At 53.5% G+C, this 25162-nt stretch overlaps 1 protein-coding gene across 2 annotated transcripts; it reads right to left on the bottom strand.

Annotated features, from left to right (window-relative positions):
- Positions 1 to 547: 547 nt before the first annotated feature.
- Positions 548 to 19966, bottom strand: CSF1 (colony stimulating factor 1). Of its 2 annotated transcripts, none has more exons than XM_072968049.1 (9): positions 19525 to 19966; positions 16276 to 16398; positions 14929 to 14991; positions 13189 to 13359; positions 9562 to 9709; positions 7329 to 8350; positions 6714 to 6766; positions 6332 to 6390; positions 548 to 2676 (listed from the first exon to the last, which is right to left on the bottom strand). In XM_072968049.1, exons 1-8 carry the CDS (start codon positions 19561 to 19563, stop codon positions 6345 to 6347), a joined length of 1665 nt encoding a protein of 554 aa, XP_072824150.1. In that variant the 5' UTR covers positions 19564 to 19966; the 3' UTR covers positions 548 to 2676; positions 6332 to 6344. The 2 variants fall into 2 exon arrangements, with proteins under 2 accessions (XP_072824150.1, XP_072824151.1); XM_072968050.1 differs by having other exon boundaries at positions 7329 to 7459; positions 19525 to 19960.
- Positions 19967 to 25162: the final 5196 nt, after the last annotated feature.

Here is a 25162-nt window from a genome sequence, read left to right on the forward strand (position 1 = left end):
CCACTCTGGCCCTTCTCAATACCCCTCTGCCCCAGAAGGATGCATGCTCCATCTCCTCTCCACTCCCAGAAGGAAGATCAGGGCTTAAGGCCACTCACAGAGCCCGCTAGCTCTCTTCCCCTGCCAGCCTCGCCAAGTTCCCTGCCCAGAGATGGTGCTCATTCACCTCAGAGCCCACTAGGACCTGGACAGCAGGGGTCAGTGGTCCAGGAGTCTCGTCCTTGCAGCCCCCTTGGGCCCTTGGATGGAGGCCAACCAGCTGTTTTCCTGGGCTGGGCTAGGCTGGGCTGGAGCAGGGGCTGGTGGCCAGGTCTGAGGTTTAGCTGGTTTCTGTCTGTTTTCCTATTAAACAGATATGCAGATAGTGTATTTGGGACAGTGATAATGCAGGAAGTTTTGGTAACAAGACTAGAACTTGGAGAGAACCCTCCTTTCCCACATATCTTGAAAAAAGCTTTCTGAGCTGGGGCTCACCCAGCAGCTACTGGCCACCCCCCATTTTTGCCACCCACATCCCAAAAGCAGCTTTTCCCATGACTCACACATGGCAGCTTGTGCACTTCTTTTATTATTAAATATATAAGCAGCTTCCTATTTTTAAATAGATATTTAAATGACTTCATATAAAATAATTCACCACTTCCAAGTATAAAAACAAAATCTCACAGTGTGTGAGCCAATGTTCCCTCTTGGCTTCGCAGAGAAAAGAAGGGTTCCCGTGCAGGTAGCCGAGGAGCCACCCAGAGAGGGCTCTGGGGCCCCTCCTGCTCCCATGTCACCAAGAGCCCACAAAGAGCTTCTGCAATGGGTTGGATTTGCTTTCTTGACTTTTAAAATACTACACGTTTAAGGGGTGGGAAGTGAGGGAGGAATGCCTTTTTTCTGTGTTTTTTTTTCTTCCACTTTTAAATACATATTTTTTAGTATCAAATATAGAGTCTGTGACTGAAAAAAGGAGCCCCATGGGGAAAGTTCTTCACTGCCCCTCCCACAGCTAACAGCAACAGGGCAGGGTAGGCAGGGACCAGCAGATCCTCACGTTCAAGGACAGGAAGGGAAGGTCACGGGACCCGGCCCAGTGGCCAGGTAGGACAGAGTCTCTCTATGAAGGGCCCAGGGCAGCAGGAGAGGAGGGACACAGCAGCACAAAGGGACCAAGGGCAATTGACAGCCCCGTCACCTGCTGCCCAGCTCTCAGAGCCGAGACCAGGTAGCTGAGGCACTCAAGGCAGACTTGGAAACAGATGCCTGGACTCTCCCAGTCCCCCTCCCACCCTGGCTCGCCTGGTCAGAGAGAAGTGCTAGTGAGGAGTGGGATGAAAGCTGGAGGGTGTCACTACCTGTCAGGCTCCTAACAGGGACAATCGCTCAGCCCAGGTGTCTGCTGGCAGCAGCCTTGGAGCTGTGTTTGGGGCAGGGGCCTAGTACAGGCAAAGGGAGTGGGCAGAGGGGGTCGAGTCTGCACCCCTGCCCCAACTTCGGGGGCATGCCCATAATTTCAAAGACCCAATTTCAGTCAGAGCTCACCCTGCAGCCTCTCTCTGTGTCTATCTCTGCCCTCCTTTTCTCCCTCCTACCAGTCTCTTTCCTCTTGGGAATGTCAAAGTGCAAGATGCAGAAACCTGGGTGAACAACACAGCCTAAAGACCAGCTCCGGCTGGTGGCCCCGGGCAGTTCTCCCACCCTGATCCACCCCAGGAAGTCAGAGCCGGATCAGCAGAAGGTCAGGGCTCAGGGGCTCCCTCAGTCGACAGGCGAGGCCGGCTCGGGCACTCAGTGCAGGAAGCTGGGGAGAGGCTGGAGGGGGGGAGGACGGATGGGTGTTTGCTCTCTGGGATGGATAGGGCAGGCTGTTCAGCAGGCAGGTTCAGTATTCACAGTGCAATGGCTTCCTTCGTGAGGAGAGCCTCTGCGTGGCCTCCCGGAGAAGCTCTGGCAGGGCTGGGGGGACGGTGGGGCAGAGGCCAAAGTGTGGTCTTCCCCTTAGCATCACGAGCCAAGCCAGGCAGGTCCTGAGGGTAGGGTTGGCCTCCCTTCTCCGCCTGGCCACCAGCAGAGAGCACTTAGGCAAGTGGAGGGCGCAGACCCGCTCCAGGCTGTCAGTGCAGACCAGCAGGCCCAGCAGCCTTCTCTTCCCGTCTTTTGGGCTACACACCTTTACAGGAAATCCAGCGACGCTGTCCCGCTCTGCGAATCTCATGCTTCTCTCTGGAGACAAGTCCCTGCTTGTCGGTGTTGGGATCCCTTGGCACCAGGCAGGTCCTCTGGGTACAAGGGCTTTTCCATTCCTCAGCACCCACCCTATTCTCCCATGTCCCATAGGCCTCTGGGTCCCTGGCCCAGGTGTTGGCTTGGAGGGGAGTGGGAGGAGGCCACAGCCCCTGAGGGGCAGAAGGTCTTCAGCCGGGCTTGCCAGCCTCCCTCAAGCAGGTGGGAGCCTCCAGGGCTCCCGATAAATATCAGCAGCGTGGGGGGCATCCTCCAGCCCTCTCTTAGTCAGTCCAGAGTCTAAGGGTCGAGGGTGGAGGGGCCCCAGCCTGGCTGATCTGGTCTAGTCCTGGCAGGCAGGAGCTCTCGCGGTGGGCAGGCCACATTCCCAGAAGAATGGCTGGGGAGGGGTGGTGACGTAGGCCCCATAATGTCTCCTCCCATGGAGAGACTGTCCTGTGCGCCCAGCTGTAGGAGAGAAAAAGAAAGCCTGGTCAGCTGAATGGGGGCAATGGGACGGGTTGCTGAGGTCAAGAGTAGGGGAGGCAGAGCGTTCTTGTGGGCTGTTGGTGGTGTGCAGGCAGGACTTCCATCTTTTCCCTCGCCTTCCCAGCCGCCCCAGACACCACAAGGGACCAGGCAGCTTTCTCTGGCAGCAGCCCAAGCCACTGGGCAGACTGGCCTCACCTCCTACCTCCTCCTGGGGAACCAGGGACCACAGGAGAAGGTAACAGGGCCTGGTGGAGGTCTGAGCAGAGCTGGAGGCGGGGACACTGCTCAAATGTGTGTGTGTAGGGGGTCTGACAGGGAGGGAAGGAGGCACTTAAGTGTCCTTAGGCCCCTCATCGGGCAAGACCATCTCACTATCTTTGGTCCAAAAGACCAAGAGTGAATCCTGCTAACTCTAGCAAAGAAGAGGAATTTTCCATTCCCACCTCCACAGCATTCATCACAGAGGGTCATCACAAGATAGTCAGGACAGCAGGGCAGAGGTATCTGAAGGGGAAGAACCAGAGGCAGTTCCGGACAAGGAAACTCCCGCCCTGCCATTTGGCATGCTAAGCCCTAAGCAAACCAGCCCCCTTCCGGATGGGCCAAGAGACTTGCCTCCCTGCATCATTCATAGGAGTCAGGGCCCTGCTCTCTCCAACCCCTCCCCTATCCTTGTCCCCTTGCCCGGCATCCTCGGAACGCTTTGTTCCCAGAGCAGAAATCCCCTGGACTCCATCCAACAGATTGACTTTGGACCCTGTGTGGAGCTTCCCTCCCTGACTGTCCATAGGCCCTACTGGCAAAACCCGTGATGGGTAAGGAGGAAAGATGGGACCACAGCTTCTGGCTCCCAGCCCATTCCCATGCTCTGGAAGGGGAAGAAGGGAGGACCATAAACTGGACATGAACCATACTGGGTACAGCCGGGCCACAGGCCCTGCTGGTGCCAGGAGGTAAGAAAAAGCAAGTGGGTGAGCTCCAGCCCACTGTCCCAATGCCCTGGTTTCTTGGAGTGGAGGGGCTGGGGTCCATGTTTTCTTTCTGAGGGTCCCTCTTTCAGCCTCTCTGCCTCTGTGTTCCCCCTCTCATTTCTTTCATCAGAAAAGCAGTAAATCTTGGGGCTGGCCCTAAGTCTCCCTGAAGCTCCTGCTGCCTGACCTGGAGACCACTTTAAGTCTGGATCCAAGTGGGGGTCTGGATGTAGCCCCTGCCCTGGGTTCCCCCTTAAGGAGAGGAAGAGGAAAGTTTGGGAAGGCCTGAAACTAGGCAGGCAGGGAAAGGAGAGAAGGAGTATAGAGGAGATGAGGCAGAGGGCCAAGACCAAGGGGGTAGGCGGGCAACCAGTCAGAGGGTGGTGCAGCATTGAGTCACAAAGTCCCCAGGGACCTGGGACAGTACTCTGCTTACCAGTCCTGAGGGGGTCTGCATCATCCTCACAGCCCTGCCAGTGTCCCATCTGACCCACTCATCCATCTTAGCCCACCCTACCGACAAGAGGGACCCCAGGATTCCAGATGTGTTACTTCTTGTGTTTTCTAAACAGGTTCTCCTGGTTTTGAGCATTTGGCAGATCCCTGATTTCTCTAGAAGTGGCCCAGGCCTGTCATTCCACATATGATAAGGCTCTGAGGCACTGGTTTGCATTTGGCATGGGGGTGTGACTGGAAACTTGAATGGGTTCACCCCAGCTAGTCAGCCAACCAATCAGCAAAATAGGCAATCAGACAGCTAGTCAGTTAGCCAATCAGCTCACCAATCAACTAGCCAGTTTGGCAGTTACTAGCTAGTTAGTTGGTCAGAGTCACCTAGCCAGCTAGCTAGCCAGTCAGAGTCAATTAGTTAGTTGGTCAGCCAGAAGCCTGGACACTTAGAGACAGCTGGCCAGGGCCAATTGGTCAGTCCTCAAGCCAATCAGTCATTTATTGAGTTCTTAGCAAGTATGAAGAAGCTCTCTCTGTTTAGGGCCTGGGGTAGAAAAAGAAATGCAAAAAAAATAATAATAATAAGGAATTAAGACACAATCCCTGCCCTTACGGGGCTTACAGCCTTCTTAGGGGTGTAGAATATATATGTGTGCATAAAATATGATTTTAAAATGTATAAAAATAATCCAAGTAAGTGCAAATTGATATAATATGAATCAACTACAAAAGAGCAGAGGAGTACAAACTAAAGGAGCAATTAAAGACTGATGGAGACCATCAGGAAGGGCTGATTCCTGCAGGCTGAGGGGAAGGAAGGGAGGAGGGTCATGGGGAGCCAGAGTGAGGGGTGATAAGAGTCATATGTTTATCAACAATGTGGGTGAGGACAACAGAAGGCACTCATCCATGTGCAGGAGACACAATTGGGAGGGCTATGAAGACAGAATTAGAATTTAAAACAATTTCAATAGGCTCAGTGATGGGCCGGAATGAACAAGTTGCTTTTAACAAAGATGAACATAAACTTCTGCACACTGGTAAAACAATCAAGTTCTCGAAGTACAGGATAGAGAGAATCTGGCTTGACAGAGGTTTATGAGAAATGGAACTAGGGGTTTTAATAGACCATAAGCTCAACATATGACAACAGAAAAATGTAATCTTAATCTGTACAAATAGAAGAACGTTGTCCAAATCAAGGAAGGTAGCAGTCCCACTGTACTCTGAGCTGGTCAGACAGCCTCTGGAGCACTGTGTCCAGGGTGGGCGCCACATTTTCAGAGGGACATTGACAAACAAGTGTGTCCAAAGAAGGGTGACCAGGATGGTGAGGGGTCTGAAAACCATATCATATAAGGAATGCTTGAGGGACTTGACCACACTGACCTTAGAGGGGGGACATTCTTAAAGGGGGCATGGAGCTGACTTAAAATATTGGAGGGCTCTCATGAGAGGAGAAGGGAGGACCACCGGGGAAGGGGCAGGGAAGCTGGTTAAGCCTGGCGTATAGAAGGATTTCCCCAAGGTGCTATTGGGAAAGGGCAGGGAGCTTGCCTGGGCCTAAGAGTGTGTGACCAGAAGCTGGCTGACTCCCCATCAGGATGCAGAGAGGGGAGGCCCTTGTGGGGTAGGATGCTTGGCCAAATGACCTCTGAGAGCCCTTCTAAGACTAAGCCTTTATGGCTCCATGGATCTAAAAGCAGGAAGGCAAAAATGATCTTGGTTGGGAAGAAGGGTTAAATCAGTGTGCAAACAGAGAGCTGGCAAGAGGTGGATGTTAGGGGCCACTGCTAGAGGAGCTTGGGAGGTAAGCTGAGAGTGATGGTTTTGAAGTGACTGGTGATGCAGAGCTGCTGAAATTCCCTAGGAGGCTGAAGACCTTACACAAGAGGAATTTGGTTGCTCTGGGATGGAAGGGGGCAGCAAGACTAGAAGCCCAATGCAGAAATGATAACCTGTCGCAGAAGTAACAGGGCCTGGCCTCAGATGAGGCAGAGGGACTAAAGGGACAGTGGGGAGACCAAAGGACCCGCGAAGGAGAAAGTTGGCCAGACCTGGTGATGGATTGAAAAGGGAGTAGGAGAGAGAGAATGGAGTCAAGTGTAGGGGCCTCAGGGGAGCTGGTGGTACCACCAGCAAGTGAGGGTGAGTAGAAAAGGGTGTAGCTAATTTTAAAGGGTGGAGAGAGATTCAGGTCAGAGTCTTACCTTAGAATTCCCTCTACACTGGCAATTCCACCTGTCTGTCCTCATCCTGGGTCAGGGGGCTGCGGGCAGAGCACAGGGCTGTCATAAGACTTGAGCAGAGGCCAGGGAGTGAGGAAACCCCCTAAGTTCATCCCCCAGCACCCCCGCCCCAGCATCCAGCCCTCTTCAGATTTAGAAGACCCAGAACTGCCTAACCCTAAGAAGAAATCAGGAAAAATCCCAGATTTCTAGGAAAGAAGGGACACCCCTTCATTCTCCCCACCCTCCATCCTGTTCTGAGCTCCATTTCCTTAGTGCAAACAGGAGAAAGTCTCCCCCAAATCTAGAGGGGAAATAGATGCCCCATGCCTACGAGAGCCTCCCCCCACCCTCAAACTCTCACCTGCCCTCTGGTTGCTCCATGGGAGAAGCCACTATCTGAAGCTCTCGACGGCTCTGAGGACAGAAAAGAGCAGGCTCTCTGAGGAGCTGGGGGAGGGTTGGGAGACCATGGCCCCATCCTCAGGCTGGGCTGCCCAGAGAGTATGTGAGAGAGTTACCAGTATCCCCTCTGGACCAGCCAGGGGGCTTTCAGAGGCCTCCTTGCTGGCAACGCCCCATCTCTTCTCCCCCTGCAGGTAGTCTCCTATCCTGGGGCTTCTTGGACCCCAGGCCTTGCAGAGCTCCTAGGGAATGCCCTCCCTGACACTTATACACATCATTTTCCTCCTCCATCTTCCCTCCCATCTGGGTTTTCACCTGCTGTGGCCCAAGAATAGTCTCTCCCACTCTTCTTCCCCAGTCCCTCTGGTTGATCTTGTAGCCTGAGCCTTCGCTGCTCTTGAAGAAACCCTCCATTTCAACCTCCCATCCTCTGTGCTCAGTCTCCTGTCTCTCAGTGTCTGAAGAACCCAGGCCAAACCCAAGTCATCCTCCAACCTATTTGACCTGCTCCTCCCCCCAGGCTGTGCCCTGGCCCCTACAAGATGCCCTCCTCTCCCCAGTGGGCTCTTCTTACCCGCCGCCTCCACCTGTAGAACAGGAGGCCACCAACAGCCAGCAGGATCAGGATGACACTGGGCACCAGCAGGTGGTAAACAAAGCTGGGGAGCTGGTGGTCAGAGGGACCCTTGCGCTGCCTCTCATGGCCTGCGTCAGTCAAAGGAACGGAGTTAGAACGGGCCGGGGGCCTGGCCACCCCCTCACTTGCGTGTCCTCTGCGGTACTCTGTGATGCTCCTCCGATCCCTGGTGCTCCTTTTGCCTTCCAGCTCCTCCAGGGGCAGCATGTTGCCCCAGGAGTGGCTTTTGGGAAGCCTTGGCTGAGATGAGAGGATGGAGGGACTGCTGAGGCTTTGCGGGCGCAGGGCTGGGGTTCTGGCAGAGCCTGGCTCCTGGCGGTCCCTGGGTGAGGCAGATGAATGGTCCATCTTATTGGGTGTGTGACTCCAAGCCTCAGTGGGTCTCACGGGGCCCACCATGGGCAGGGGCATGCTAGTTACATCCCCAGGCTGCCAGCCTTTTGCCGATCCGGAGAGTGGTGAAGATGCTGAGAGGAAGTTGCTGGGTTTGGCGGTCTCTGCCTGGACGCTGCCTCCTCCCAGCCTGGAGGAGGGAAGCTCAGCCCCTTGGGGTATAGGACCCTCACCAGCCTCTCCAGAGGCCTCTTCCAGGACCAAGTTAGTGCCCAGCACAGAGTCAAGAATTTCCTCCATCCCAGTGATGGGCGCCCCGATTGGGGGGTGGGGCTGAGGTGAATCTCCAGTGGGGCTGCCCTCGATGCCTGGGGTCTCTGGCGACTCAAAGCTCTGACAGGTGCTCCTGGGTGGTCGCTGCTTGGCACGGCCCTGGTCCACTGTGTGAAGGGGCTGCTCACTGGGCAAGAGGGAGCTGCCCTCTGTTCCCTCAGAGTCAGCCCAGGTCAAGCCAGCCATAGGGGCCATGGAGGGGGTGAGGGGCTGCTGAGGGGCGACAGAGGTCAGGTCACTGCTAGGGGTGGCTTTAGGGTACAGGCAGTTGCAATCAGGCTTGGTCACCATATCTGAAAGAACCACAGAGAGAGGGAGAGAGAAGGATGGGAAGGAGATAAGAGTCACCAGCTTTCAGCTCAGCTTTCCCAGAGGGGTCAAGAAGGAGATATGGGTCGCGGGGAGGGGGGGTCCCTTCATGCCCTGACTCAGCCCTGGGACTGAGGAGAGGACAGGAATGGAGCCAATGCTAATGACACAGGCCTTAGGCAGGGAAGGTGCAAACTGCAGGAAGGTTCTTTGCAGGAAAGAGCAGAGTGGGGTTTAGACACACAGATTTGGGGTCAGGGTCAGGGAAGACCAGAGAACAGCCCTTCGTGGAGTTTGAGCTGGCCAGGTGCCAAGCCAGGGGTGACAACAGCCAGACAGGAGGTTGAGCAGTGGCCTTCAGGACTAACACAAGACACCCTCAAGCCCCAAAGACACTGTTGGTTGGAAAGCAGCAAGGTGGCTTCATGCATGGCAAGGGGGCCCCATAGCCACAGCCTCAGGGGAGAGCAGGCTGGGGCTGGAATGTGGCCAAGGCTTGAGGCCTTGGGATTGAAGCAGCGAGACTGGACTTGGCCATTGGCAGGTCTTAGGGCTTCAGCCCCCGCCTTGGGGAGCAAGGTTGAATGTAGGCTGGCCCACATGGCACAGGACGCAGTGACGAAGACAGGCAGAGAACACGTGTGCAACTGGGCCAGCACTGGGAGAGTCTGAATGATGCTTGGACTTCAAATCCAGCCTTGTCCCTTGAGGGGACACTCAAGGTATCCTGGGGACTTCTGGAGCCAGGGCGTCCTGGTGATTCGCAGCAGGGCTCCTGGAGCAAGGGCCCTGACTCCGATGGAGCCTCTGCTCTCTCCACGGAACCCCCCATACGTCCAGCCAGCCTGCAGAGCCGGTGGGGAAAGCCTCCATGCCTACAGGGCTCTTGGAGAGGCCCGCTTTTCCACTCCCTGATCTCACAGCCACCAGCGTGATCATTCTTGATGCCTCAACATGCAGACATACGTAGGTGTGCATGCACACACATGTCAGAAAAGACATGTGCCCAGGACCAACCAGAGGTACACGAAGCCACATATGCACACGAAACAAGCACATCTACACACACAGGAGCACAAATAGCAGCCAGGCTGCCTCCCAAGGATCCCCCCAGTCCCACGTGTCGCCTCCCAAGGCAGCCCTGTTACACATCCTCTTCCCCAACCCCGCACTTGCTGGCCCCTTTGGTGCTTACCTTGGCTGGAGCATTTAGCAAAGATGTTGTTGCAGTTCTTGCTGAAAACGTTCCAGTCCTTTTTAAGGAGATTCTTTGTTTCATTAAAGATATTCTTGATCTTCTCCAGCAACTGGAGAGGCGTCTCATGGAAAGTTCGGACACAGGCCTGGAAGGAGAGCAAGGCATCCCCTGATGAGGATGAGCATTGGCCCCGTGTCTCTAGGTTGTTTGTCAGACTCCCTTGGCCTTTCTCGCATCCATCTTCTTTTTCTCTTGTTTTCTCTCTCCCCTCTACCCTGGTTTTCAGGACCCCTATGTCCTGAAATAGTAAGCTTTATCATTTATTCATGGGTCCATTTAACATATTTATGTGCCAGGCATATGGTAACTACCTGGGAATCATGCACTGAGCAAGAGAGAGGTGGTCCCTGGCCGAGTTAGACATTGAGTCCAGCAGAGCTTCGGAATTAAACATATTGTTACAAGTGTGGTGAGTCCTAAGAAGACTGATGTGAGAGTTTATAACAGAGGGACCTAAATGAGGGCTCAGGGGGAATCCCCAAGGGGCTGACTAAGAGATGAGCAAGAGTTAATCAGGAAAGGAGGCAGGTCAGAAAGAGCTGTGCTGGTGGTGGGAACAGACTGTGCATAGGTCCTGAGGCAGGAAAGAGCCTGAAATGTTGGACGACGAAAAGAAGGCTAGAGAGGCTAGAGTACAGCCATCTAGGGGAAAGTCGTGCGAGATGCAACTGAAAGAGGTCAGCGAGGATCAGGTCCTGCAGAACCATTATTAACCTTACCTACAGAGCAAAGAGATAACATCTGAGGGGGTGCTGGGGAGGTCAGTAGAGCATGATAAGACTGGAATCTTTTAGAAAGATCACCCTGTGTGGGGAGGAGAATGGCCAGGAGGAGGCCAGGGGGCTGTGGGTCCTTCTCTGGCATTGGTGTGTCTTGGAAGGAGACGCGAGCCCTGTCTATGGAGCTGCTCTTTTCTCTTCTGCAAAGGGTGTGGGGAACCAGGCTCTCCACACACCCTGGAGCTCTGAGAAGCTTCACACGCTCCCAGTTTTCCTCCCACCCCTTGAACTGCTCCCTCTCAGCCTCCTTATCGGGCTCCCGCCTCCACCTGACTTCTAAGTGCTGGCACTCTGAGGGCTCAGTCCTGGGCCCACCCCTCTTCTTGCACCAATCTATGGCCCGCCGGCCGATGACTTCCAAATCTTTCCCTAAACTGAGCTGCATGGGACAAAATGAGGGGCTTTACTAGGTAGTGAAGTCCTTGAAGGCATCACTGGATGCCCAGAGGCTGTGCATAGGAGGCCCTTAATAAATGTTTACTGGATAAATGAGAGAATGGATGTGGGAATGGGAAGACCTGGGCTCAGCTCCATTACTCACCAGCTCAGCAACACAGGCCAAATGAACTATCCCTGTTTGGGCTCATTTCCTCATTTGTAAAGTCAAAACAACAATCCCTGCCAACCTCCCCGCCAAGGATGTTGTAGGAAAGAGGTAAGCCGGCTCTCCCACACTTTTCTTCCAAAATCTCTGTGTCCTTTGTACTTCACAGAGAAAACAGGAACCGAGGACAGAAGGTCCTGATGTCCACCCGTCTCCACAGAGGCTATGCCTTTTCACCTCCTGGGCTCTGAATCCCTCTCCTGCCAGCTTCTCAGGAGACTAGCCCTCTAACTTGGCCTGGAGTCTGGCCCCCCCAACCCCCGACACTACCCCCGGCATCAGTGCAGGGTGGGCGGCTTGCTAAAATGCAGATACCCAGGCCTGCCCACAGACCCAATGACTTTCTAGTGGTGTGTACTGGGAACCTGCATTTTAAACAAGCTCCCCAAATGATCCTTATGAACCTCAACACTGGAAAATCACAGACTTAGTACCTCTTGCATTTAAAAATGTTTCCTCTTGCAATCCCACACTCCCTCTGGCTATCTCTCTCTTTTTCTGTGCCCTTTTGGAGCACGGTACCTCCACAGTGTTGTCTCCACGTCCTCACTTTCTGTTCACCTGGTCTGGTACCTGCCTCCAACAGTGACCTCTGCATTGCCAAATGCATCGGACGCTTTTCAGCACTTCTCTTGCTTGACTTCTTAAACCCTATTTGGTAAAGTTGCCTCCTTTTTCCATCCTGAAACACTGTTGTTCGTGGGCTCAGTGATCCCACACTCTCTTTCCTCCCACCCTTAGGCTGCTCCTCAGTCTTCTTGCCGGTCCCCTCCTCTGCCTGACTTCTAAATAAGTGCTGGGGGTCCCGGGCCTGTTTCTCTTCTCACAGTGAGTAATGTTATACATCCCCTGGCTTCACAGATGACCTACAGGCTGGCACTGCTTATGTCTGTATATCACTAAACTCAAGACCCATGTATCCAGCTGCCTGCTCAACATCTCTACTCGGTTATTTCACAAATATCTCAAGCATAATGGACCCCAACCTGAACATCTGCTTTTCCCCCAAATCTGCTCTGCCCCATTTCCGCATCACTGGATCTCTACCAGCTCGAGACAAAACCGTCAGCTCTTCATGGCCGCCGCATCACCAAGTGCTGTTGGTTCTTCCTCCAAACTTGTTGGAACGCATCCCCTTGCCTCCACCCTCACCCTGATCCATGCCTGAAATTGTGCCTCCTACCAGCTGTCCAGCCTCCATCCCTGCTCTCTACAGTCCATTCTCCACACAGCACTCCACACAGCACCCAAAGAATGGTCTCAGAAGACCAGCTAGACTAGGTCACTCGCCTGTTCACCACAGCTTCCTCCAGCTCCACATCTATTAGGACACCAGGTGATCTGGCTCCCACCTCCTTCCCTCTCTCCCCTCCACTTCCTTGGCCATGCTGACCACGCTTAGGGGGTCCCAAATGTGCACATTCCTGCTCACCTAGGGCTTTGTGCCCAGCCTTCCCTGTTCTGGAATGCTCTGAGCAGCCTTATTGCTTCCTGATTCTTACTTATCTTTGGACCTCAGATGAATATTTTCTTACTCAGAAGCCCTCCTTGTCTCTCCTTCCCTACCCCTCTTTAAATCAGACTCTGGTTTCTCTCTCAGAGCCCCATGTGCTCCTCCTTCCTGCCTCACTCCCTCACCACCTGCAGGTCTTCCTCTCTGGTCTTCTTTGTACAGTGGTTACTGCCATCTCCACACCACGAACTCTACTTAGGTATTTTGTTAACTGTCTCACCACCCCCAAATGTAAGCTCTGCAGATGTGGGGATTTTTGTCTGATCCCAGCTGTGTCTCAGTGTCTAGAACAATACCTGGTACACAATAGGCACCCATTAACTATTTGCTGAATGAACATATGCTCCTCAAGGGTTGTAACTCTATTTACTTGTGTCATTGTTTCTTTACTGGCTGTCAACCTCACTTAACTGTAAGCTCTGAGGTGAGAACCATGTCTTTTGTGCTCATGAAGACATCGTCAAGGACTTGCACTGTGCCTCCTATAAAATGAGTCCTCAGCATAGGTTTGTGGAATGAATCCATCCATGCATGAGTGAATCCATGAGCGAGTGAACAAAGCCATGGGGTGAGGCCAGTGACTGCACCCTGAGCACATGGGCAGGGATGGTACCATCACACCTGCCCTCTGCCCTTACTCAGCACTCCCAGCTCCCGAGCCTTCCTACCCTGTCCTGCTCTTCATAGTCCTTGGTGAAGCAGCTCTTCAGCCTCAGAGAGAGCTCCTGGAGCTGGACAATGACATTGGCATTGGGGGTGTTGTCTTTGAAGCGCATGGTGACATCCATTGTGTCTTGCATCAGGAGAAGTGCCTTCTTAAGGTAGCACACGGAGTCGTTCTGAAAAACAAGAACCTGGAATTTATGATCTGGCTGATGACAGCTGGGAGCCCAGGCTCTGTGCCGGAGATGGAGGGCTGCAGCCTGCCCTCCTGAGGAGAGGGGCCACGCTACCCCGGTAAGAAGGAGAATGCTGCCCTCAGCTGACTTCCATTCTTGGTCTTTGGGATCTGGCACTGCTGAGGATTATGGTAGAGGGAAGGAGATGTGGATTCTCATTAGAGAGATCTTTGGATTTCTGGAAGATGAGGCTTTAATCCAAATAGGGGTACATAGCTAGGGTGGGTTCTGGGGAACTTCTCTTTCTCTGTCTCTGTCCCTCTTGGCTTGCTTTCACAAAAAGTCCTTTACCATATGGCTGCTTCTAATCCTGCAGGCCATAGGCATACTGGACACTACCTCAGGGTCCAAAGAATAACTGCAGTGTTTTGTTTCTCTAAAGAGATAGTGGTTGCCTCAGTGAAGACTCTGCTTTAGCTCTGTATACCTAGCACCTGGTCCAGAAGGGTCCTAGTAGTAACTGCTTGCTAAGGCATGAGAGTGAGTGAGTGAGTAAGTGAGTAGAATACCGAGGTTATTCCTTGGACCATGAGGTGCTCTCCAGTTCTAAGAGAAGTGTGTATGGGTCAGGTGTGCAGAATCTCAGGGGTGGGAGTAAATCCTGGGCATCGTGGCAATTTTTATGAGGCACAAAGATGAGCAGAAGTGGAATAAAGGCTGGGGTAGGGGCAGTTGGGAAGGCATAATAGGCATCAGGAAGAGCTTGTGCAAAGTCTTGGAGGCAGGCGGAATGGGGAATACGGGTAGTGGGTGGGGCTGTGTGATGGAGACTGGAGCTTGTAATCCCCAGACTAAACAACCGAGGCTTTCTCCTGGAGTGCAGAAGTCTCCAGGTTTACAGGGGGCAGTAAAGGTAACAGGTTAGGGTTTAGAGAGCTCCCCCTAGTGGTGGGATGAGGGGTGCACTGGAAGCAGGGAGGCCATTTAGGAGGCTCTTGAAATTGTCCAAGCAGCTGATGGGGTGGAGCCCCAGAACCCAGAGATGCTGGGAGGCAAAATCAGCAGCACTTGGTGTCTGGTTGGGAATAGAGTAGGAGAAAGAGGGAAAGGGCTGGACTGGATCCCTGGCTGCTTGTCTGTCTGCTGGATGGAGGTGACATCCTTAAGCAAAGCATGTGACCCAGAAGTACTGGTTGGCCTTAGATCTTAGAGCCAGACTGCTTGGGTTCAAATCAGGCCTCCACCACTATGCTCTCAAGCTATGCTCTCTCCCTTTACCTCTCTGAGGACAATGAACAAGATTATTGAACCACATAGTCAGGATTAAATTAGAAAAGTGCCTGGCATGCAGTAAGTGCCAGGCCAGGAGAAGGTAGCAGCAGAGGACTTGAGCCCTGGGTCCAGCCCAGCCCGTCCTAGACCCTGGCACCCCAAACTTGAGGACAGGGGTCCTCACTCCCATTCCCTGCTCAGCTCTAGGATTTCTCCTGCCTTCATGCTCCCACATACACCCACCCTGGGAAGTGCACACATGCTATGACATGGGCTTTGTAAATAGCCGTAACTCACCAACTGCTCCTGGTCTACAAACTCAAAGGAAATTTGGCACGAGGTCTCCATCTGACTGTCAATCTGTAAGAGAGAGCAAGCCAGTGGTGGCAGGGTGTCTGCAGCTCAATTGAGCTTGCCTATGAGTGGGGACTAGAGTTTCTGGATGGATCTGGGTTTGATCCTCCTCCACCTCCCCGCCTCCTCACCCCAACCATACTTGGAAAGACAGAGCCAAGGCTAGGGGAAGACCTGTGCTTTCCACCTGCCCAGGGGAGGGTTGTAAATCAAGAAGGCTCCTCTCTCTACCTCCCACTCTAAGAAATCTGACAGACGTCAGCTTGTTATAAGGAAGAACTATCTAACAGAGGATATAGGACATAATCCTCTGTCCTGGAAGGAACTCAAGTGGAAGCTAGACAAGCGCTGGGGATTCAGGATCTGTAGGGGCTGGGGCTGGGGCTGGGTGCCCCTAAAGCCCTCGCTGGCCCTCAGAGCAGTGCTTCTGTGATTTTAAGCCTCAGAGAATGCTGTGGCTCTCAATCTACCATGGATTGCTGTGGCAGCTACATGCAGGAAGAAAAGTGTAGGGGTAAGAGAGGCAGCCGGAGGCCCAGCCTACAGGCAGGCCCTAAGCCCAGGGCGCTGAAGCTGGCTTTCGCCAGTGGTGCCTCACCCTGCCTGGCTGGCCAGAGGGATGGTAAATTCTCTTCTGAGCAGGACAGCAGTCATGACAGCAACCTGATTCTGCCTGGCTGAACCATGTTTGAAATTGCTGACAACTCTGCTGGCCTGATTAGAGTGAGGCATGGGCTCCTTCGTGGCCAGGGTGAGCAGGACATCCCAGGCCCATGGCTCGGACAAGAGCCAGGGCAGTGAGGGGTGGAGGGCCAGGAGTTAGGCGGAAGCCTCCCTTCCAAGTCTGGCTGAAGCCCTGGTGCCAGGCTGGCGGCCCATCTGGGAGTCCAGGAGCTAGAGGCAACATCTGGGCAGAGGCGGGCAGACTGGGCCGGCTCCACAGAAGAAGCATCCCACTGAGGGAGAGCAGGCCTCACAAGCCTTCTCAGAGTGCATGACCGACATTCCAGGCACCCACTAACCCCAGCAACCAATTGGAAGCCCACCATGTCCACTGCCTACAGGGGAGTCAGAGAAGGCTTCAGGATGGGGTGGATGGAGTGGTGGTCAGAGGCCCTGACCTTTAGAAGGCCAATGAGAGGAGCATCCTTTGAGCTGGTGGGAGCCACGCACCACGTCCTGCACAGTCCTATTTCTCTGCCGGTGCCCCTCTCTTTGGCCTTGCTCCCTGGCTCCTGCCTCCGTTTCCCCAATGGAGAGAAGGTAGGGTAGACAGGGCTGCACACTCACCAGCTGCTGCAGGAACTGCAGGTGTCCATTCCCAATCAAGTGGCTACAGTGCTCCGACACCTCCTCGGTAGTAGTCCTGCTCGCCAGGAGACAGACCAGCAGCAGCAGAGGGCCCAGCCATGTCTGTGATAGGGAGGGCATCATTTCTCCCCAGCTCTCATGCTCCCTAGGAACCCCCCTACCCTGCTGAGGATGCAAAACCAAGGATCTCATCCCTATAATGCTACAGGCTTTCATCCCAGGATGCAGCATTCCCCAAACCCAGCTTCCTCAGGATTTCCTAACAGCCATGGGCAACTTTGCTCTCCTTGATAACAGCCCAAACACCATCTCCTCAGAGAAGCCTTCCTAGATTAACCCCAAGCCAAGCCTTATTACACACTGACCTACAGAGGACATGCGAGGTGTCTAGATGTCAACTACACAGGAAACTCCTTGAGTGCAGGACTTGCATCTACCAATTATTCTGCCCCTGCAACATCACTGAGCCAGGCAGCTTATGAGCTGCCCACTTTCTCAAGTTTATGTTCTTGCACTGACTGGCCTCTAGACTTGGAGCCAGAGACATTTCCCTGGGCCCAGCCCTTCCTCCTACCTGATTCCACACAGGTCTGGCTCTGCTACTGGAAAAAACAGGGGACCAAACTCAGTTTCACTGGGAACCTATCCCACACCAGACACCTTTGGAGCCCTGGGTATATGTGTCATAAAGAGCCTAACCAATTAATCAGAGGCAACGATGCCAGCTCTAGACTGTCCCTGGCTGGCACCTGCCAATCAGAGCCCCATTAGGCTCTGCATCCAGCCAGCCAGCTCTTATCATGGCAAGAACATTTTCTGAGATCTCTCCCCTCTTTCAGCCCCCTCCTGGCCCAGCAGCTGTTCACCCCCAGAGTGATGGGATGAACGCCTGACACCCTGTCATTCCCCTTCCTTCCTCCTTACCAAGGTCCCCTTAGCTCTGTCCCTGGCCCTAGTTCTCCCCTTCTCCAGCCAGAGGCAGTGAAAGACCCTGGGCTTTCTTCCCCCAGCTGGACATTGACTCCTGGCAGCTGATGCCCCCAGATTCGGGGAAATGCTGTCAGGGTGGGGTGAGAGCTGGCACCTTCCTGGGTTCTGGGCTCTGGGCTCTGCCTCAGTAACTCAGATGGCAGGACAAATGCTGCAAACAAATAGCACTTTGGAGACTAAGAAACAACCCACAAAATGCTGATTTACATATAACTAAAAGCCCAAATGTTTGTCAGCTCTTACCAGGGAGCAGAGGCCCTGGCTGGGCTCCAGGGAGGTTGCAATGAGGAGGGGCCTCAGTGAGGCCTTGACAGATGGGGAGAAGTTGATGGCAGAAAGAGGGAGGGGGAGGCCTGGAGGAAAGAGGCACATGATGGTCCAGTGCCATTCAGCACAGGGATCTGGTGAGGGTCCTGGTCTGACCTTGAGGAGGGAGAGTGTGGAAGAGGGAGGACAGTCATGGGGAGACATCAGGCCCTGTTGGGCAGTTGAGGAGGTAGCCCTGGATGGGAATGGCTGCCCAAGCCCTCAGGAACCTGCAGTTCAGTACCTGTGGGAGGAAACAGCCATGCAGAAGGTGTGTCCCTGCCCCAGGCTGGCTGCCCCTCAGGCTCTGAGCCCCCAGTGTGAATGGTATGGAGGAAAGGGCCTATGGGGAAGGGGATGCTCAGGAAGATAGCCTTGCCACAGGCACTTCAAGATATTAAGTTTGAGGACAGCTAGGAGGGGGCAATGCTTAATCCCAGGGCTGCCTGGCTTTTGGAGCTGTTTCAGGCACCGGTGTGGGGAGAGTACAGCCACCATGTGGGAGGCTAGCTTTGAAGGTGGCCAGAGAGGGGCCACCCCTGCACCTGAGGCCCTGATTGGGCCTCAGAGGAGGATCTGGACAGGCACCCAAGGGTTAACACTCTAGCTCGCATCTGGCTGGGCCAGCTCCTCTTCCCCCCTCCTTTCTTCCTCCCACCCACCAGCCTTGGCCTCTGGGGCAGCCACAAGGAATCTCTGCTTCAGGCTCAGAGAGATGCTGGGATATCTCAGCCTAGCTGTCCATGCTCACCTGCCTTCCATCCTGTTCCATCTTTCCCATCAACAAGTTCCCCAGAGAGACCTTGGCAAGAGTGCACCCTTGGGCTGCCCCTGTCTAAAACTAGCACCACCCTTTTCTTTCCAACTTTACTTCCCTCCTCTTTCCTCCTGGTCTCACCTCCAGCCCCTCTTTGTCTTGTTGCCTATTACCTCATCCTTCCCAATTTCTCCTCCTAACCCCATCTCTCTCTCTCAGGCTTTTCCTCCCCCTAGGATCTGCTCTTCCCTCTCATCCTACATGCAACCCCCTCCCTTATCCTCCAAATAGTTTTCTGCTTTCCCCCCCTCAAGGTTTCTTTCCCAGGGTTCCTCAGAAGCAAACCCATTGGGAGACCACTTACTGTTTGTTAACAGTGCCACCCTGCACCGTCTGGAGCTGCCAGCTACTGCCCACGGTTGGGGCAGGGAAGTCCCCATGCAGTCCTGAGCAATCTGCGGCCCCTGTCCACAGTTCTGCAACCCCAAACCCTCTTTCCACCACTTCTACCACCACTAAGCTCAGGATCTCCCCAACTGACTGAACCAGATTTGGCAAAATTTAGAGCTGACCCCATACAACTCTGGGACCCCGGCCCCCACAAAACAGACTTGACCTAGCCACCCAAGTGCCCAACAGCTTCTGCCTGTGAGATGGAACAAACAGTGGCTTGCCCGGCTCCTTCCTTCTGCCTTGGCATTCTATAAGCTAGATGGCCCCTGAACTTTTCCTATCCAGAAGCGCCCTCTCCCCAGCAGGACCTGGAAGCATGTGTATGGCCTGCAAGGAATGCCCACTGGGAAGGCACCACCCTCAGCACAGCCACTCTGCCTGTCCTTTGGCGATGGCCGATCAGAAGGGAGAGAGAGGGAGGCCCCTGCTGACACGAAGCCTTTGCTCATGGCTGCAATCCCCTTTCTCCTGCTAGCGCGTGGCTCAGTGTGCCCCTCCGTGCAATGGGGTGAGCACCCTTCTCTTTCCCAGGGAAGCGCCGCAGCCCTAGAAGCAGCTACAGGGCCGCCTAGTGTCCCAGCCGGAGCGCACGCGGGGCCTCGGGCAGTCCGCGCGCAAAGATGGGAAGGAAAGTGGAGCCCGCGACCGCGCCCGGGCAGTGGGTTCCGAGGGACCGTGCCGCACAGCCGAGCTCCCGCCCCAGCCCGGACCCGGCTTCTTACCGTGGGAGGGCAGTGCCCGGCGGCGCCCCGCGCGGTCATGCGGGCAGCTGGGTCTTGGCCGGGCGCGTCGGCCGCCCTCAATCGCTCGCTCGCTGGCCGCTGCAGAGTCCGCGCCCCGGCCGAGGGCCGCGCTGCCGTCCCCGGAGTGCGGAGGGACCCGCGGCGGCGCCGAGAGCAGCCAGGCAAACTTTCACTTTCCCCGAGCCGGGCTCCACTGGCCAGCTCCTCGGCACAGCCTTTTAAGCTTGCGAGGCATGTGGTTTATGGGAAATCACCTTGGACAGGCGCCAGAAACACACACACACACACACACACAAACATGCACACACATACACGCGCAGGCGCGCGCACCAACACAGACACACACACTCCAGAGGCCCAGAACCACCTCCCCGCCCCCACCCCGCGGGCCGGTCTTCCCCGCTTGCTGGTCGCCCTGTTTGGTGTGCTCAACGCCCGAGCCTTCAAGAAAGTAACGCGGGCTCCACCGCCTCCCGCCCTCCCGCGCTCAGGCTTTGGATAGAGCCTTGCTTTTCCTTCCGCGCTCTTCAGGCGGATCCGGTGCTCTCTCTCTCTTTCTAATATTCATCTTAAGGGACTTTCCCTTGAGGCCTGAAAATTCCCAAATCTGAGCAGGAAATGGTCTGAGAGCAGGGGCAAACACTGGAGACTGGGGCCTTCCCCGCTGCGCACGGTGCAGCACCTTGTGGAGCCTGAGTCAGCAGGTTTGCAGACAGCCCTCTCCTTCCTATGCAGTCCCCAAGCAGCCTGCCCAGCCTCTCATCTCCCATTCTGGGGGCAGGGTCCAGTCAGGGAGGCTAACTACCTGGCCAGAAGGGGATGGGTTGTGTCCTGTGTCAGGGAACTGCGAGGCTCTGCTGTGTCTCCTGGTACCTGACCTTCTGGTGGTGTAAATGTTGGCTGGTACCCATGCTCCTTCCTAACCGCCCAGACCTGAGGGAGTTGGCACCTGGGCCCTAAATTTCCCTTGATGCTTTTGAAAGTGCATTTACTGAGATGATTAATCACATTTTGTCTCTATGTGAGAATGAATCTAAATGAGGGCTAATAAGATGAGACTATTAATTATAACGCCAAATTCAGGAGCTTTCTCTTTTATTCACTTTGCTATGATTCAATGTTTCAATCCCTCTGTGAGGCCACCACCCCCAGCCCCCTGGGAAATACATGATGTGCAGCCTGGTCTGGAAGGGGCATCTCTTGTCGTTTGCTCCAGATCCAAGCAGTACTTTTACACCTGCATGCCCTTGCTCAGACTGGTCCCTCTAGGATGCTCCTTTCCCCATTTGTCCTTCAGGCAAACACCTCATCCTTCAAGGCTGAAATCACACCACATCCTTCACCAACAAAGCCTTTTTCAACTTCCCAAGCAGACCAGTGGTTCCTTTTCCTTTGGTCTCACTGGATTTGGCTCCTTTATCTGCGGTCTCCCTGCTAAATTGTTTGTAATTCATTCATTCTCCGTGTTATTCTAAAAAGGTTTGACAGTGATATTGATAGTTATATTCTGGACCATCAGACTGAAATTTCACCCCCACCCTGGACTGAGACTTCCTCCATGCTGGTCCTGTGTTCACTTACCTCCAGGTCAAAAGTGCCCAGCACATAATAGATACCCAGTTAATAGTGATTAAATCAAATGAGGCCATTCATTACAGAACAACTCATTCATTTGACAAATGTGCACTATGTGTCTACTATGTGCCAAGCTCTGGGCTGGACCTGGGAATATAATGATGGACATGCTGACTTATTCTTGCTTTCATGGGCTTGAGAGCAGTCAGAGCTAAAGTGTGTGGGGCAGCATTGGATGCTTAGAACCTTGAGGAATGAAGGCCAGAGACAGAGCCCAGCCAGAGGAAGGAAGTTGAGGGCTTACTTCCCCTGGGCATTGTCAAGTGGTCCAAGTATAAAAATGATTTAAGATAACATGTTGACACCATTTGTCTTAGGACTGATAAAAGGTTAAAGGAAGTAATGTGAACAGTTAAACCTCTTGACTTGTTGAGCTGGGAGTCAAATTTTACCTGCTCCCTTCTTCACTGACCCAACGCTGTCTCTGGCTCACTGAGGCTGATATTAGAACCTAGCTCTGCCTCTGGAAGGCAGCCATCCTCTGTCAGCACAAGGCTTGTTCCCCCTCCACTGAGATTCTTTACACATCCAGGTTTGAACCCTGACTCTACCACTTACAAGCTATCTGATCTTGAAGCTCTGCCCAGTGATTTGTTGTGTGACTTGGGACAAACTCTCTCAGCCTCAGTGTCTTCATCTATAAAATGGAGATGTTAATATGTCTTTCTCACCAAAGTATTGGGGATTGAATGGATTGGTGCTTGTGAAGTGTTTAGCACAGGATCTGAAGGTAGTGAGTACCATCAGCATCATCATCATCATCATCGTTATTATTATTATTACCTTTTGTCCACTCACATGGGTCTTAAGCAATGACACAACAGTAGTGCAGGAAACTTTGGAGTCCCAGTGCCAGACTTTAAGCTCTGCCTGCGTGGAGCTGCAGAGGGATGAGCAAGGTCATGGATAACTGTTATTTCACAGTAGGATTTGCAGCTGTCTTGTCTCTTTTAACTTAAAAGGAAAGGTTGTAAATCTGCCTGACCTCAGACAAGCTTTACCACCAGACATGGGGAAATTGAGGCTGGAAGAGCTTATGGTGTGCCTGATGGGGCTCCCCTGGACAGCATCTCCTGTGCTCTCTCCTACGCTGGACAGATACACCTGTCCCCTACCCCTACTTGTCTGGCTGGGAGACCTTGGGTAGGCAGGTTCTGGCTGGATCTCAGGGCTGAGTCAACTGGATAGTATCTGTCTGCATGTGGCTCCTTAGCGGTTCACACCCATGCAAGCCTGTGTATGCCCGTCCATGGGCACGAAGTGTTGGAACCACAGACCAGACCTAGAAGCTGTTCCATCCATATTGCCTCAAATGAGCAAACAGAGACCCAAACAGACAAAATCAACCTCCTTCGAAATCACACATGATTGTCTGGGGTGGGGGCCTCTGGAGTGAGGCCTGAAGTGAACCGACTCTGGGCCCCCTGGGCCCTCCCTGGTCAGAGTAGCTGCTGTTCTCCCTGCTGACTGCTGGCGGAGTCATGTCCTCATGTCTGGAGCTGGGTCCTGGGGGAGGCATGGAGGAATTCGGAACAATCCAAGATTCGGAGTTCAATGATTTCCTAATGTAGCATCATCAGGAAGGCATCACTCAGCTGACCCTGGAGGAGGGCAGAAGGGAGTACTGGAGGGATCCTGACTGCCAGGAGAATGAACCAAGGGTGGGAGGAGAGAGACTGAAAAGAGAGAAATGGAGATGGATGGCAGGAAGTGGGAGGAAAGCCTCATTTGCTTGTTGTTGAAATGTCATTTGCTTAAAATTATTTGACAGGCAATTTCCCCTTGAGATCTTTTCTGGGGAGTTGACTTCTATCACAAAGGACTCCTTTTTTTCTTTCTCTTTCATTTTCTTCCTTCCTTCCTTCCTCTTTCTTTCTTTCTTTCTTTCTTTCTTTCTTTCTTTCTTTCTTTCTTTCTTTCTCTCTCTCTCTTTCTTTCTTTCTTCTTGCTTGCTTGCTTTCCCCCTTATTTTTTTCTCTCTTCATTCCTTTCTCCCTCCCTCCCTCTTCCTCCTCCTCCTCCTTCTTCTCCTTCACTCCAGCCTCCCCACCCCATCTTTCTTCCACAAAACTGGCCCAGAGCTCTTTGGGAAGTGGACTGGGAGTAGATCATAGCAGCCTTGGAAGCTTGGGGCTGCAGAAGAAATGCCACTTTCCTGTGCCCATGCTCCTGGCAAGGTGCTTCAGGAAGAGCCAGAGTGTGCAAAGGCCCTGACTAACCCATCTCCCCTGCTGCCCCACCCAGGTCTTTTGCTCTGCTGGCTGCCCCGGTAGTCATGTCTTCTCCCTCTTTATGGGGGGGGGGGAGCAGGGGGAGGGCGCAGCATGAAAGGTGTAAAGCAGCCATAATGGAGGGACCCTTGGACTAGGTTTCTCATCATTAAATGAGAAGAGTAGCTCCCAGCTACCTGGCTTCCCAGGACTGCTTTGAAGACCTTGTATTTGGTAAGCTACCAAGAGCCAAAATTTGATACTTTGCAAAATGACTGACATAGTTGTTGAGACCACTTCTTCCCCTGGCTGGACAACAGCCAGTGTTCCCCTTGTCCCCACAGGTACAGAAACACTTGTGTTGTCTTCAAGGCCATGCCACCAGGAGTCTTGCTCCTGGAGGGCAGGCATTGCTGGGAGGCTGGCCGTATCAGGGGCTCAGCTCTTTCTTCTGTTCCGAGCGTCCTGCCACCACCAGGCTGGGCCATCTCCTGGATCCGGACAGGCTATCTCAGGTTGCTCTCATGAACTCCTCAGAACTGATCAATCTAAGCTAGAAATGACGACGCAATTTATTCACAGTGAATCTTGGCTTCTCAAGGACCCTCCCTACCCACTAGAGTTACAACTCTTCAGCTGAGGACCCTTCTATAATGAAAGTTTGTCCTAATCTTCATCGGAAAAAGAGAATCACAAAGAGGATCATGTGTCAGCTGTTGTCTAAGCAACAGACAAGCTCACTTCCTATCTTTGGCCCTGCATGACTTCAGAGCAGACGGGGCAGAGAATTACCTGGAAACAGGAAGTGAGAATCTATGCCATCTGTATTCATCTGTTAATGCAATAAGCATTTCTCAGTGTCTGCTGGACCCTGTTCTCATCCTGGTCAGTTGAATTACATGCCCTCCGTGCTCACAGACCACCAGGGGAACAGACACCTCAGTGACCGTCCAACCTGAGGCAGTGAGTGTGATGATGATGGAGAAATGTACGAAATACCCCAGGAGCCAGAGTGGCTTGGCTCCTGAAGATCACTGGAGGAAGCCGAATCTTGGAGCAGAGAAGAGCCTGAGGGTTGGAAGAGTTTAAGTCCAGACATGGCTGCAGGACAGACCCTCCTCCCACCGCGTGTGATGTCAGGCTATTCCTTGCCTTGGTTCTCTATGTTGGTTAGCCTAGTGCCAACTGAGAAGTCCAAGAGGAGGCTTCCTCACATGACAGCCAGGCTGGGTGAGGTGGGGAGGCCCAGAGCAGGGACAAGTCGGGAGGGAAGTCTTTCCAGGGCTGCCCTATGTGAAGGGAGGAGAGACAAGAGGTGATTCCCACTCCAGTCTGCAGCACTGATCTCTGTGGCTGCCCTAAGCCCTGAGCCAGACAGAGTCCCAGTCCAGTCCCCGGCCCTCCAGCCAGATGGCAAATCTCTTTTCCCCTGGCTGGTGCTGTGCACTTTTTTCAAGGAGTAGGAAGAGTCCGAGCAGCCCTCACAGGTGAAGCAGTGAAGCATGGTGAGTAAGGGCATCAGCTCTGCGGCCACACTGCTTGGGTTGAAACCCCAGCTCTGCCTCCTGCTAGCTCTGTGACTCTGAGTAAGTTACTTAACCTTTCTCTGCCTCAGTTTCCTCATCTGTAAAATGGAGATAATAATGACATCTTCCTCATAGGGCTTCTGTAAGGTCAAGTTATGTATAAAGTGTTTAGAACACTGGCTGCAATACAGTGGGTGCTGTATAAGGGGGAGACCTATCATTATTAAGGAATAGTGAGGCCACGAG

This window comes from Vicugna pacos, chromosome 9, assembly GCF_048564905.1.
Source record: "Vicugna pacos chromosome 9, VicPac4, whole genome shotgun sequence".
Classification (NCBI taxonomy): domain Eukaryota; kingdom Metazoa; phylum Chordata; class Mammalia; order Artiodactyla; family Camelidae; genus Vicugna; species Vicugna pacos.